The following is a 15,427-nucleotide window of genomic DNA, read 5'->3' on the forward strand; positions in this document are numbered from 1 at the left end:
AGCTGGAGGTATGTAGGTAAATCATTTATTGAACCCTAACTAAACACTGCATAGAAAAAAGAATGGAATGTCAGCACATTTTTAGGCATCAAATACTTAGCTTAACAATTTTGTTGTACCCACCTTGCACGTATAAGCTTTTCGGATCCACAGTGATGTTTGCAAAATATACCCTAGTTGGAGGAAACAGCTCTTGTTCAAGGATTCGGTGGACATTTGCAGCGTTGAGTGGTTCGCCAGATTCATTGTCCAACCACTTGGTGTCAAAGATGATCTCTGAATGGAAACCCAGGTCTCCATCTCCTAGGCTAAAAAATAACAGCATAAATATAAAAAGCCTATTTCCAAATGGCTACGGATCTGCTGTGATTGAAGCACTAATATAATTATTTCTGATTCACTCAGAGCCACCATTTTGATCACATTAAAACCTTGACAGATTTATGAGGACAGCCTACCCTTTATTAACAATGGATGCGAATTATTAGCATTTTAGTCAGTTTTATTTGCATTTTCCAGTCAATGCCCACTTAATATCACCAATACAGCTTTATCAATCCGTAATTACATCAGAAACAGAATTCAATAAAATCTTCAACTCCAAAATTCCAAAACATTTTTCTTTTGTGGCATAATCAGTAGGGTTATAATTGTCTCATTTGTGTGAAAATAATCCTTGGACATCATATTATTCTAGAATGCATTCAAATCTTGATAAATCAAGACATTTTCCAAATAAAAAGGTACATAATAGGTTACAAAGAATTATAATTACTATGCCTAATCTATGAAATGGTACCTATCTGATTCAGTTACTAGGAAAATGAGTTTTATGAAGACAGTAGATGAAATAAAAATTCTCTGGCAATTTCTAAAATACACCAAAAACCCTTATGTATTATGTACCACCAACTGAGAGAGTAAAGATTGTAAATACTGGTGAATGTAAAAATAACTTCAACCCCATACAATAACGAGCAGGGATAGATTTAGGTATTCAGCCCCTCATGTTTAAAGGATTCGGTATTAAGTGATGACCCTTTCAATTGAAGCCCACAAAATGTAGATGACACCTCTTTCCAAATGAGCCCTCACTACGCACTAAACTGTATAATAATTTGCCATTATGTTTAAAAGAAATAAAAAGCATCAATGCTTTTAAATCTGATCTAAAAAGGTACTTACAAAAAAGCGATTCTATTCAATCGATGAATATCTCACTGAATCTTAATGTAAAAATATTCAATTGTATATAATACATGCATATGTATTTGATGTGTTTATGACGTGCCTCATACCTATGCATTACGATCAATCTAGATGTATCAGATCTCCAGGCAAATAAAGATTTATTATTATTACCCTGGGATAATTTTCTGGTTTCAGCCTTGTTTCAACTATCACTTAACCCTTCCTAACCCATAGCTACTTTTGGGAGAATTCAAATTTCAAGATTTTTCATCATGAAAACTTGAAACTTTTGCACTCAATAATAAATATTGTGGTAGCTAAATTATTAGTCATTACAATTAACACCACAAAATAGTGCGTAGTTTAGATATTTCCTGAATAGAACAGATGATTTCTACATTTTTGATGATGCTTTGTTAGAAGCAACATTGGGTTATAATGGGTAAAAAATTAAAGATCTTATGTGCTAATTAATCTGTTTGATACTCACCCATGAAGTGCCACAACCTTGGATCCAACAAAGGCAGATCTCACTTTGCTTCTCCGAAAGATCAAGTTGACCCTTTCACGGAGGTCTCGTGAGGCTGTGCGCAAAAGATGTGGAGTGTCAATGAGATGAACAGGATCTCTGTAGGAATGGACGAGCCCTGAAGAAATGAAAATACAATACCTTGAATGGGTATTTATCTTATTAACATTCGCCCGTATTTCAAAAACTACAGAAATATATTCTAAAAAATTCTGAGATGAAATATTCAAATTTGAGATACAGCAAAATGTTGAACAGTGAAATGGGTCAATTTATACACCCTAAACGAGTATTTTAGCGCTAGAATTCTTCAAGCGGGTTCGAGTTGAGCAGTGGCACAGCGAGGTTTTGAGGGATAAACCCCCCCCCCCCCCCAGAGCTTCGAGAAATTTTTAGGTTTAATCCATTTTACTTAATTTGATTGATATTACTAATGGAATAGTGTAAGGATTAATTAAATAGCCCTCAAAAAGCCGTAAAACTCACCATTTTCAACCATTTATCTGAAAATTCCGCAATAATTTATCTCGCACCTACCGTTTATCCTGGTGGGTATACCATACTCCCACACATTCCGGTATTAGTTACACCCCCTCCCCCCCCCCCAGCCTTAATTCCTAGCTGCGCCCCTGGAGTTGAGGGCTGATACATTGTTGAGTCACGTAATTTTGCGTGTTGTGCCCATAAGCGATTCACATGCTCATTCACAGTCAACAATGCTTGAGGTCGCGCTGGCAACCATTCCGTAGATGAGGACCAAATCGTGGAACATCACGTTGAAATGAGCGATTTGCGAATTGGAGTGCTCGAGAAATGCATTGGCTCCATTGACTTCACTGAAATGCATATTACAAGAATACCATTACTCCTTATTCCAGGTTATTTTCAGTGTCCGTTATTTTTATTAATACGTCCCGATAAAGACTGGTTTCCTCTTCCAATGAAAGGTAAGAGATTACTTTTATGAAGGCAAGCTGGGAATTGGAATAACTTTCAGTGCCTTCACATCGAAAGATTTATAAAAAGTACTCTTGCGCGTGTGATAGGGACTTCAACCATACGTGCACATTGCCTCATCTTAATATCGCTCTGAATCTCGAAGCCAATAGCGTATCATTCATTCCGTGCGCGACCTTGGATTGCAAGCGACGCAGTTCGCACATTCTTGAAACTGGATGGATGAAAAAAAATAGAATATGGATGTGAGAACCTTTCTAAATGAGCACTAGAGTGGACGAACTAGTTTCTATGGTATGCAAAACATACTTCGGTGGTCAGAGCTTCATATGTGATACACGGGAGAAAACACGCGTGACTCACTTCTGAGCCTCCTATCCCCTTCGTAATCCTCCATCAAAACTAATCTATATTTACGACTAATATGACCGCTACTGCCGCCACCATAGGCGGATCCAGGGGGGGGGGGGGGGCACGGGGGCACATGCCCCCCCCCCAGACCCTTAAAAATATGATAGATTTTTAATACGGTCCCATTCTCATTTCTTTCGTTTTGTATGACGAGGTATCCTTGTGCCTCCCCCTGAACAAAATCCTGGATACGGCTTTGCTTGTGCCCCTCCCAGAAAGAAATCCTGGATCCGCCCCTGGCCGCCACGATAGAAAAATAAGTAGGCAATGAGAGAAATTCAACTCTAGATTCTTCTCCAAATTAGTCCGAGGAATGAAAGTGTGGTTATGTAGGAAAGTGGTGGGAAGAGAATATGACAAAATGGACCCACGCATTGTCGATTACTGAAAAATGTTTGCCCTCAACGAGCGATTAAGCGCTGGATTTTATTCGCAGCCTTTCAATTTTTGCCTTGCCTTTTAAAATGAACCTAAAATATCAAACAAACTTTTTACGTGAATTTCATGACTACAGGTACACGATGAATTTCGTAAAGACACGGAGTTCCGATGGAAAAAAATCCCTTTAACGTGAATAAAATATGCCAGGTAAATCGGATGCTGATCATGTTGGAATTTTTCAGAGGAATGAGAAGATAACTTATACTACACAAACCAATTGTGAACACTAGGGTTACTTTCCGTGGAATAAAAATTGAGTGGATTTCAAAGTTATGCATTCATAACGAGTGAAATGAAAGAAAATATGCATGAATGCATATATAAATACACCTGAGAAATTCATCGCTGTCTAATCCATAATGTCCCTCCTTATATTTAAAAAAAATTGTTTGCTGTTAGTTTTTTATTTATTGTGTTATCTTTGAGCTATTATTTATTTACGTAAACAGCCAATGTAAAAGCATTTTGGCGATGAAATAAATATAAATAAATGACCCGTCATTGAATCACTAAAATGCACACTACTAGTCAAATTCACATTTTCTAAACCAATTACAAAATAACAATAAAATTTGACCCAGACGCTTCCGCATGAGCCAACCATATTACCACGCGAGGACCATCTCCAAAGTGGATATCGAATTTATCAAAAAAAGATGAAAAAATATTATTATAGGGGTCTTGTATGTATCCAAAGTAACAAGTAAAGTGTCGAAAAGGCTGGATACCAAAGAAAAACCGTTTCCATGGTGACTGCAAAGTGCGTCCAAAAGAATGTTTAGGTTGCCATGGCTCAGTAACTAAGGAGTTGCGACCCCAAGTTTATTGGACAAAAAATGTTTACAATCGTCTGACCTACCACCTCATGAAGTAGGTATTGGAGATTCCTCCTGAAACGCCATGTATAAATATACGCACAAGGTATAGTCCAGAAGAAGTAAAAGAAACAACCAAACCGCGAAATAGAATATTTATCATTCATCTATAAAAAGACATTGAACACTTAAATGCACACTACCAGTTGATTTGTTGAAACCAACAGGGGTCTTATATCTTCCTCATCCCTGGTTTGTATCACCAAAACGGAACAGATTTTGGAGGAAGCCCGGCCCATACCAGAGTGGCGTTCTGGGGAACACTTCAAGTGCAGCAATCTGTCGATCGAACGAAAAAAAAACTATCGAGCCCTCCAAATATTATGTGTCAACAACGTACAGGTTACCAGACCAGCACACTTCCCAACCGAACCAAAATATAGCACCTGTACCGTCCCGCGCACCTGCCCACAAAAGATGCGAATGAAATCACCTGTATGAGCACCTTCCATGGTTACAAACACTTTTTCATTTCAAGGAAGATTTCAAGGATCGTTTCCTTTCATTTTTGTAGAAAAAAACTCACTGAAGTGGTAAAACTTATTTCGAAGGGCAAAGACACTTATGGACCACTGATTATGCACTCAAAAATAAAACAAAGTTGAAGTACTTTTATCGTTTAAGTATTCTACTGATTAAGGTGGATTAGCAAGGAGTATGTAAGAAGTATTCTCCTTCATGGACTTCCCTCTTAAATTCACAACAAGACCCACTCCCTTTTATTCTTTGGAAAAATCCTATTCTGTCCCTCGTTTACCCAACATTCTCCCCTCTAAACACCTTTTTAAACATCCCCTCCTCGCTAAGTACTCCCTCCATCCGTACCTTCTTTCTCCTCCGTATCTCATCTAAAAGCTGCCTCCCCTCACCCACCATGTTCAGCACTTCGTCGTACCTCCTCCTCTTCGTCCACTTCACACTTTCCATTCTTCTCCTGATTACTGAAACCGCACGCGTATTCTTTTGTGATAACCCGGTATTCACATTTGATATCCAGGAAAATGTTGGCAAAGATACCCTGTGTATATCCAGAAATTTTCAAGATAGAGGGAGATTGAGGGCTCTAGTCTTAATTTAAAATATAAGCCCGAAATAAAAATACCAAAAACTCAACATGAAAAAAAAAACACGAAAGCGATGCCCACTGTATTGCCGTCTAAGTCAGAATGAATGTTTATTTTTTTCAAACAAAATCCTTTGCTTAGCAACAATGAAAAATTGACTCTAAATAAAATTATAAACTCGATAAACTAGAAAATAATGAAGTTACTCGTACTATTAAGTAGAAACAATAAAGTAGACGCCGTAGGAGTGATGCATCCTCTTAAACGCGTTTGGGACTGAAACGGAAAGATCGAATCTATAAGTGTCTAATATAAGGAGAGCGCCTTTCGTTCCAAATTTTTCGCTCAAGTGGGTCACAGCGGCCTCCCCTTTTAAGAGTGAGAACCGGGAGGGAGGCATGGGAGTCGATCCATTGACCCCGTGCGGCAAAATGTGTCGCCTGACTCACCCAGACCGGTCGACCGGCGGGAGCGGAGACCATCAAGCCTTGAGCGCCGCATTTCGACCGCCATTTCCATTTATTAAGGGCCGATTTTATAATGTCTGGATAACGCTATCCATTTAGACGAGCGTTGCAAGGAGTGTTAATCACAAGGATGAGGATAAATCACAAGGATCAATCAATCATGAAGACCATCGATCACGAGAATTAATTCATTGCAAACATTTTTATTTATCATTTGAATCAATATAAATGTGTTCCTATTTCTGTGCTTAAATAAATACTCGTTCTAATCACAAGGAGACCAAAGTAATGCGATATTTGAAAATATGGCAAGCTAAGAATGTGAGACTCAAGATGAAATTAGGTGCGCAAAAACTTGAGCAGGACCAGAGCAATTCAACTATTTGGGATGCAACTCAAAACGGATAAATAAGTAAGGGCATCAGGAAGAGAATTGAGTCGGAAAAGAAGGCGTTCATGAAGAGGAAAGAGATCGTGAGAGGATGGTTAAGTAAGAATTTAAAGAAAGGGTTACTAAAGAGTCTAATCTAAAGTGTAGCGCTTTGCGGTGCAGAAACGTGGACACTGAGGAAAGAAGACGAGAGAAGACATGATGCATTCGAGATGTGGGTGTGGAGAAGAATGGAGAAGGTGAATTGGACGGAAAGAAGGAGGAACGGCGAAGTGCTGGACATGGAGGGGAGGCAGTTTCTGGATGAGATACGGAGGAGACAGAAGGTACGGATGGAGTACTTAACGGTGAGGGGATGTTTAAAAAGGTGTTTGAGGGGGGAATGTTTGGTAAACGAGATAGCAATTGGTAAATGAGGACAGAATAGGATTTTTCTATAGAATAAAAGGGAGTGGGTGTTACTTAATGTGAATTTAAGAGGGGAGTCCATGAAGGGAAGGAAGACATGATAGAATACTTCTTAAATGCTCCATGAGAACCTAACTTAGTCGGTAGAATGCTTTAATAATACAACGCTAACCATAATATGATAGGCAGATCGCCTTCATAAGTAGGAAATAGTAGATTATGTGTCATATGTAGCGTACATGACGCGTAGTGCATGTAAATGGAAGCAAATTTTAATCCTTTGGCGCACGTTGGCGATATTTCACTCCCTGCCAAACACTTCTGTCGGTGGCTTGCAGGGTAATATATAGATATTAGTGTGCGTGGGGCATATTAAAAAAATAGACGCGAAATAAACATCGTAATATGAATAAAGAATGAATTCCATTTTCGATAAATACATCGCATGGGTTATTGTCTCTAAGCAGTGACCCATTAGTGACGAAAAATAGCCACTCAAAATAAATTGTTTGATAATGAGTTGTTTCCAATCAATAGACTCAGATATGTCGTCGCATCAGGAACGTCAACTGAATAATTTTTCCAATTCCCAAAAAGATCTTTTCAGAGGGCACTTTGACCAAATGCTCCCTGACATTATTTTGGAATGATAAAGACTTGAGATAAAAAGTTTAGACTCCCCTTGCGTCCACCACCACATTAAAACAGTCGTAATTTTTTTTTAGTGGTCCCGAGAGACAGGTGGACGGGTGAGGTTACTGACCGCCTCCTAATACCCTCTTAGTGTGAATTTCACGCCCAGTTGATACATAAAGGAGCGAGGCAAGTTCTCCTCTTACCAATTTTAACGACCTGCACGTTGAATTTAACACATTGTATAACATCTCTGATAGATGCCGGTACTCACTTTTATGAAGAACTACTCAAGAAGTCGAGAGGTTTTACGTCCACATGTGAATTTCTAGTCCTTTTCTTTCCCTTCTCCTAAATGAACTAACGGGGTGGCCAGCTTTTTCACGTCTGAACCGGAACTCAATAACTCGAAACTCAAAGAGGTGCAGACGCTTCGGGCGGAAAACTATGAATTTTTTATTAAAATTTGATCACACTTCATATGCGTTTTAATGATACGCTTACCCCCTTTGAAGCACGTGTTACAACATATTGTTTGGCGGGAGATGTTAGGGCACAAGCCGTAGACAAATAGCAAGGACATACTCTAACAAAGTTCCGCCTAGTAATTACCCCAGTAGCACCAAAAGGATTATATCTGAATATTTTTAAGATTTCGAAATACATCGGTACACAGATTTGCAAATCTGTACATTATACATATTTTATACATGTCTGATGATCCATATGGTCCTTGATGCATACCAGAATCTTTAAAATATACAAATAATATCCTTACGGCGTAACCAGGGATCATCAGACATGTACAAGATATGTATAATATACAGATTTACGACGAGTTATACGTATTTAATCTATATAAAATCCATGTTATGGCAGCAGATATAATACGCATAATATCTAGATATTATCTGCGTGGTACAGGACATTTGCATGTATTTACTACAGATATAATATGTATACAGTGTATACTACTATGCGTATTAAATCTAGATATAATCCTTTTGGTACTACTAGGGTATATTTGAGTCCTCTATATCTGATTGTAACAAAATATCAAAATCACTGCGCAATATAAACATAATTGAAATCATTATAACAAAAATTATAAGGATACTTAAATTGCTTATGGAAGTTTTTAGTATTTTCCACCAAAAAAGAGCGATCACGCCGCGGTGTGCGTCCCATGAAGGAATTTTACTCAGGAATGAGGAGAATAAGCAAATTTTAAAGAAAAGTTAATTCATTTTCGTTGGGCATATAAGAGAAGACGCGAAATAAAAATTATAACATGAATGAAGAGCGAATTCCATTTTCGACAGATTTATCATATGTGTTACTGTCAGAAGGGAGGTATTCATCTTCTCTTTGCAGCATCATTTGCTACATTCTAAGCACTATCTGTTAGTTATTTCGGTTTTCACAGCAAATAAAAGTGCGCAAAGTATCTGAGATACGTAAGACCAAAATAATTTAAAGGATTAGGCTGCTTCTTGTGGAAGTGACGCCTGTCGTGTGGTCGTCTCTTACCGCCAGCCGTCATTGAATTTTACCCTTGGCAAGCCTCCGTATTCCCCATCATATCCCCTACCTAATTGAGTAAGCGGATACTCCTCCTATTCCTCTTTCTAAATAGAGTTCAGGTTTACAATCATACCTCCCACCTCTTGAGCCCTCGTGAGGGTACGAGATTCTGAAAAAATGAGGACAATTCAGGGCCTTATATACTTATGACGATGACGTCGTCTAATAAAAAATTAACCTATGCAAACATTTTATATGCTTATTAACTTATTAATTAAATAAAGATAAATTTATAATACAAATGATGAAAAATAAATAATTATAAAATAAAGAACTTAGAAAACGAACACAACAGAAATATTCATATTTACGCTTTCCGCTAGAACACGGTAGTGTAAGCGCCTAGCGGTACCATATGGTACCACCAAAATGTTTTGCATCATAACATCCCAAATATTAGGCTCACATCAAAAAACTATACTCAGTATGAAATGTGCATGTTATAACAATCATAATTACATAAAAACATTTTCCTATAATGAGTACATAAGACGCAAGTAAAGAAAATCGAAGTGCTTGCACTAAAAATGCCGTTTTTTCGGATATTTGAAATTTCTCAATTTTCAAACGGCTCTAAATGCGTTAAATGCTGCTTTAAAAAAGAAAACTTTTCCGAAAAATATAAATAAAAACATTACAATTATATTTAAGCTCTGAAAAACCCAAATAAATTACGATATAATAAACAAAAAAGTACGTTTAGCATTGCGCTACCGGCTGGTACCATATGGTACCGAAAAGCGTTAACGGGTTAAAGCAGTGTCCCATTAGTGACGAAAAATAGCCACCCAAAATAAATTCTTTGATAATGAGTTGTTTCCAATAAATAGACCCAGATATGTCGTCGCATTAAATAATTTATTAGTATTTAAATTTCTAACCTTCTCCACATCCCATAGTTATTCTGAAGTGACGGTTAACGATGATGGCCTTAGCCTATAGTTTCCAGGCAGCCTATTTGAGCGTTCACGCATACATTTACTCTGAGGGGACGGCATCTTTGCCATAAATGCGAAAACATCCACCAGTTGCCATCTGACTTCTTCTTCCGGTTGAGCAGGTAAGATTTCGCCGGCTGACACGTGGTGAGTTGGGCAGGTGTTCACGTGCCTTTAAGTGCCGAGTTTCTCGAGTCGCTGACGAAGAAACGTGAGCACCAGCTGCTTAAAAATCTGCAAGCGGAAAGAATTTCCTCGTGGACGAGCCGCAGAGATGCGCTACAACGCTAGAAAACTCAAAAGGTATTTTGGAATCAAGCATGCTAGTAAATAGCATGTAATTTAAATTTCCCACAGAAAGAACCTCGGAGAAGTATGGGAAAATATCAGTAGTAAACATAATTAAATATGAGTTAGCTTCCTGACAAACGTTAATTTTCCGATCCCAAATATAGTTAATTATGATTACTTATTCCATGCGTAAGCATTTTAACGGCGCGGCGTTATAAGGCAAAGTATTCCCTCCGAAGGTAAAATTGTAGTATATTCGCATTGTATATTTTATCAAAGCTACAGCTCCCATAATTAAGCGATATTGATAGAGTTCCCTCCGTCATATCCCTGGTTAAATGCCACGTGTTAGTCATTGGGTTTCAAATGTCATAATGTTCACCGTCAACCTCACAACACGTTCTTTTGACGATAAATTTTTACTGCTAATTAAAAGCGAAGTACTGAACCTCCATCGAAACCCGCAACGAATATTTCGCTTGTAAATTGATATGAACAGAAAAAGAGTCTATGATACTCTCCAAAATATCATCGGAAATTCAAAATCTCAGAGTTGAATGAGATGAAAAAATAACCCATAATTTAACGCGATTGCCATTTAAAATAATATCTTTGGGGCTACATGATTTCCAAGCGATAAAAATAAGCCTAATTCAAATTTGGTACAGGAGTACGCCATGTGCAAACGAAAAAAAATAGCCGTGGTGGAATGGAAATGTTAACTGAATATTTATCTCCGTTTTTCACATTCTAGATATTTAATAACCAACGTAAATCTATGATCATACGCGAAAAACCTTCACACCTACATAAACTTAATGCACATATTAGAAAGATGCAGATACTACAATAGAATACTATGCTCACTTTTTTCCATTTTTTTCATGGGACACAATCCAAATATTTGAATTATTGTATGATTGTATTGTGTGATTCCAGGTTTTTTCTAATATTTTTGTATTCTATTTTCCCTCCACCAAAATATCAAAAAGCTTAAAAAATCAGTGGTATTTTTTCAAATACGAAAGTTACACTAATTTATTTTACTCTGCCTTATCCCATGAAATGACAACGTCGCAAACTTTAGAGGTAAAATTATACCGAAGCAGTTGGAATGAGCCACTTCCAGAGTGGACAAGATAACTAGCGCTTTAATTTAGCCCACAACACATTTCTCTCGGAAATTTCCCCCTAAACTTTGAAACGGACTCCACTTTCTTTCGGAAACTTTCATTTCTCTCTCAAATTTGTACCACGGTACTGCTATGCTTCGAGACGAAACTGCATTCTCGGAACCGTTCCCTCTGAATGGGCTCGGCATCGAGCAATGACCACTTCGCGAGTACATTATATACGCCGATGAGGCATCGGAACGGAGAGCGAAAAGTGACTGAACTTGGCCTCCAATTACCCTGGGAACTTTCCCTTCCGTTCCCTGAATTAGGCACACTAATTAAAATCCCACATTCATCTTCGCTGTCTCAACAAGATGGAAGAATGATGACGAGTGAAAAAACCATGGGTAATGACACTTTTAGAAGAGTAATGAAGGAGAGAGCTTTGTGTCGAGGCGATCAAATATGCGTTATTTTCAAATTTAGCGTAAATTTTCCGATCTCAAAAATTGTTCAGATATATTGATCATTTATTCCATACATATGGTTTATATATGGTAACATATGGCAAAGAATAAAGAATATATAATTTAACAATAAAAACCTACCGTTTTTTGAAAAAAAAGTTGCAACACATGATGCACCGCCATAACATGCATAATAATTTTTTATTACTCTCAATTTGAACTATTTAAAGCATGGAAATCATAAAAAAGCATTGTTCCGAGCAAAGCATTATAAATCCTGGATGACAAAAAGGGTCACTGCACCCTCAAGGAACGGTTCATTGGCCCAAAGAATTTTCACACAGAGTGGCCTAAGATAAGGATGCCGGTAGCTATAGAGGACTTTTCGTCCTCAAGAAATAAAGTGAACTCTTTTTCCATCGAGCTGTTGATTTTTGAAATAACAGAACCACTAAGCAGTAAACTGGAAAAGTACCAAGGACGAAATATTACGGCTTCACGCATACAAAACCAATTAAATGGAAAGACGTAATATTACGTCCATGGCAATATTCAGAAACATTAACAGGACGTAATATTACGTCCATGGCACGCAAAGTGTTAACTTATTTAAACATCGTGATACATTCCAATATATCGATATATCGCCCAGGTTTGGTTGTTGGTACTCACCATCTTCATCTGGTTTGCCCTCGTTGTCTTGGTGGGGGGGCAGTACGACCCCCACTCCGCCGCCCCCGAGCTCAGCTCCTTCATCCTGCCCCTTCCTGTCCGTCCCCCTCCGCCCCAGCCACTGCTTCAGTCCGTCCCAGCCGAGGATCCGCATGGACACGCGGAATACCTTCTCCGTCGACCCCTCCTCATTGCCGAGGTACGTGTCTGCGAGACGGGCGAGAAAAAAGTTCAAATTAACACCGAAATAAAATAATCGCATCGACACCCTTTCCATGTCTAAACCTCCCAATGCGAAAAGATGACCCTACCCCTATGAAAAAATTATTAATTAATAAATAAACCTGTATAAAATTTGTATACATTCTTAAGGTCGTCTTAGAAAAAAAGAGAGAGTACTTTTAATTATTGCGTTTTTATTAATATTACTGTTCGTTAAGGCCGTATTACACGGTACACGGAATTGCGCAATTTGACGTACGTGCGAAGGCGCAATCAAAATTGCGTCGTGTATTGCGGTGAATTGCTAGAATACATGCGAGAATGCGTGGATGCGAGACGGCAAAATAGCCCCTGTTCTAATTTCGTTCATGCATTCGCGCAATTCCACGCCATTTTAGAAATTAATGCAGCTCTAACCTGCGCAATTCCTAGCCCCGTGTAAAACGGCCTTTATACATTGCCATGACAGTTGTATAAGAATGTATACAAATTTTATACAGGTTTATGCAATTTTTATAGGGGTCACGTATCAAAGCGATTAAATAAAAGAACTCCAATATCACTTTAAACTATTTCATCTTTCTCCATCCCTCATCATATCAATATGGCGTCTAGAACAACCCCTTGTTTTTCTCTCCGTAATCACGGCGCTAACTCAATGCAAAACAATTTTTAAAAAATCAAAAAGTAAATACTACAAAAAACAAATGAACTTCAGAAAATGAAACACACATATAAAACAATGTAAGAGTGATGGCGGTCATTCAAAGTACATGCATCAACCCAAATGCCTATTATGCCGCGGATATTATTGTGAAATCATAAATTGTGTCGATTTATATAACTTGCAATTAAATAAATAATGAATAATTCATACATAATTTTTTATTCAAAAATCAAAATAAAAAATAGCCTTGAAAATGCTCTACCAAGCGCGCGCCGTTTTTCAGTTACAAAGACACCCATATTTGTCACGGTAATAAAAATGATGGTCATAATTTATTCCAAGCGTTTTATTTCACACAAAATTTAAGGATGTTCAAATTTCAATTAATCCGATAAATAACAATGCAAGAAATCATAGATCTTTACCATAATCTCTATAGTAGAAGTTTTTGGATTACTCATCAGTTGAACACACAACTCAAGTAATAATCAAGATTTGTTGCAATAAAAACATGAAGTGTATTCTTATTAAGCTAAAAATGAAATGTTCCCACAAATTTAAATTAATCTAATAAATATCAATGGGAGAAATCATAGATCTTTACCATGATCTCTGTAGTAGAATTTTTTGGATTACTCATCTGTTGAACAAACAACTTCGGCAGTAATAATCAAGATTTGTTTTAATAAAAACATAAATAAAAAACATATTCTTATTAAGTTACAAATGAAATATTCCCGTAAACTTACAAACAATTAATTATATAGTTGACATATTTAAAAAAGAATTGAAAAGACTAAACAACCATTATGACAAACGACGATAGGTGATTAAAGTAATATCTTCTTAATTTAATTTAATGAAAAACATAAACAACCTTATTTGATGGATCCAACATTGCTTTGAAAATATATTTTGTACATTTTTTTTTGTTTTTTTGCTGTTTTATTTTTTTTAATCACCAGCATTAATTTCCCAACATCAAAGGACGTTAGTGACCTTTGTATCTATATTCAATCATTCGATGAAGCCTCTCTCACTGTGCATAAGTTGCAACCCCGACTGCAGCGAATGCCTTCGTATTTTCACGTGATTGTTGTTAAGTGATTCTCAGCTAAAAATGTGCCATTGCGGCACCTTACTAAACATACTCCGATTCTTCGGTTCAAAGACACTTAAAAAATAATCGATTCATTCATGTTATAAGAAACGGGTCCAAAACACCACATAATGAATTACATTGGAAAAACGTAAATACAAATATGAGAACCCTCATTACATTAACAGCACACGAATTAAGCACTGCTAGTACTGTTACTAAAGCGTTATAAAAATAAATAATGGTCAGGCAGGCGTTATTCAATTGCTCGGGGCCGTTAAAGGCTGTTCCGTACGGAATGCTTTCCGTGTGTACCGACCCCTGTCATATATATCATATCATAAGGAGTGTATGAGCCGCTGCCGCCTTGAAAGAGCAAAGAAGGGCTAAAACTGATTACCTCTCACTCACTCAAGGATTCAACTCTAAGGTCGGTTTTGATAAGTGAGGGTAGAGCTCACCACAGGCAGACTCAGGCGTGTGGATTGCACCCAATGGCCACCTCGCACTCCGAGGACTTTTTGCACGAATATTTCAAAAGAGGATCCTCAATTCGCCCTCTAAATCTGTTGTCACCCACCGCGCATTTAAATGGGTTTACAAAAGTCGCCACTCGCGTCGCTGACGGACAAATTGATCCGAGTTTCACGGGTAAATTAGATATAACTAGGGGTGTTGAGCGAAATTTATATAGATGATGATGTGATCTATCAAATGCATAAAAGCTCGATGCTATTCCTCGCAATCGCAAACATTGTCTTGCAAAATATTGGAAAAAAGCGGATCGCATTGCACTCATCACCGCGCCGCGGACATTTTTGAAAACCGATTAAAATGCAACCGAAGTAGCAACAGAAATCAGCCTTCTATGGGATGGAATTGGGCCTCCTCTATGCTTTCCCCATGAATTTTTGTTGGGGCTGTCCGAAGGATACACCCGGGATTTGAACACGGGACACCTCAGTACCCGAGCCTTTTACCCACTGCGCTACCAAACTAACAACC

General features: G+C 37.7%; 1 protein-coding gene across 1 annotated transcript in view; it reads right to left on the bottom strand.

Moving 5' to 3' along the window:
• The window catches only part of LOC124162672 (atrial natriuretic peptide-converting enzyme), a 135,994-nt gene that overhangs the window by 22,534 nt on the left and 98,033 nt on the right, over positions 1-15,427 (bottom strand). The window contains exons 3-5 of the mRNA XM_046539274.1: positions 12,435-12,641; positions 1,682-1,838; positions 124-308 (exon numbers count right to left, since the gene is read on the bottom strand). Coding sequence (XP_046395230.1) covers positions 124-308; positions 1,682-1,838; positions 12,435-12,641 — 549 coding nt within the window. The remainder of the gene's footprint in view (positions 1-123; positions 309-1,681; positions 1,839-12,434; positions 12,642-15,427) is intronic.

Source organism: Ischnura elegans, chromosome 7 (genome assembly GCF_921293095.1).
Source record: "Ischnura elegans chromosome 7, ioIscEleg1.1, whole genome shotgun sequence".
In the NCBI taxonomy this organism is placed as follows: Eukaryota; Metazoa; Arthropoda; class Insecta; order Odonata; family Coenagrionidae; genus Ischnura; species Ischnura elegans.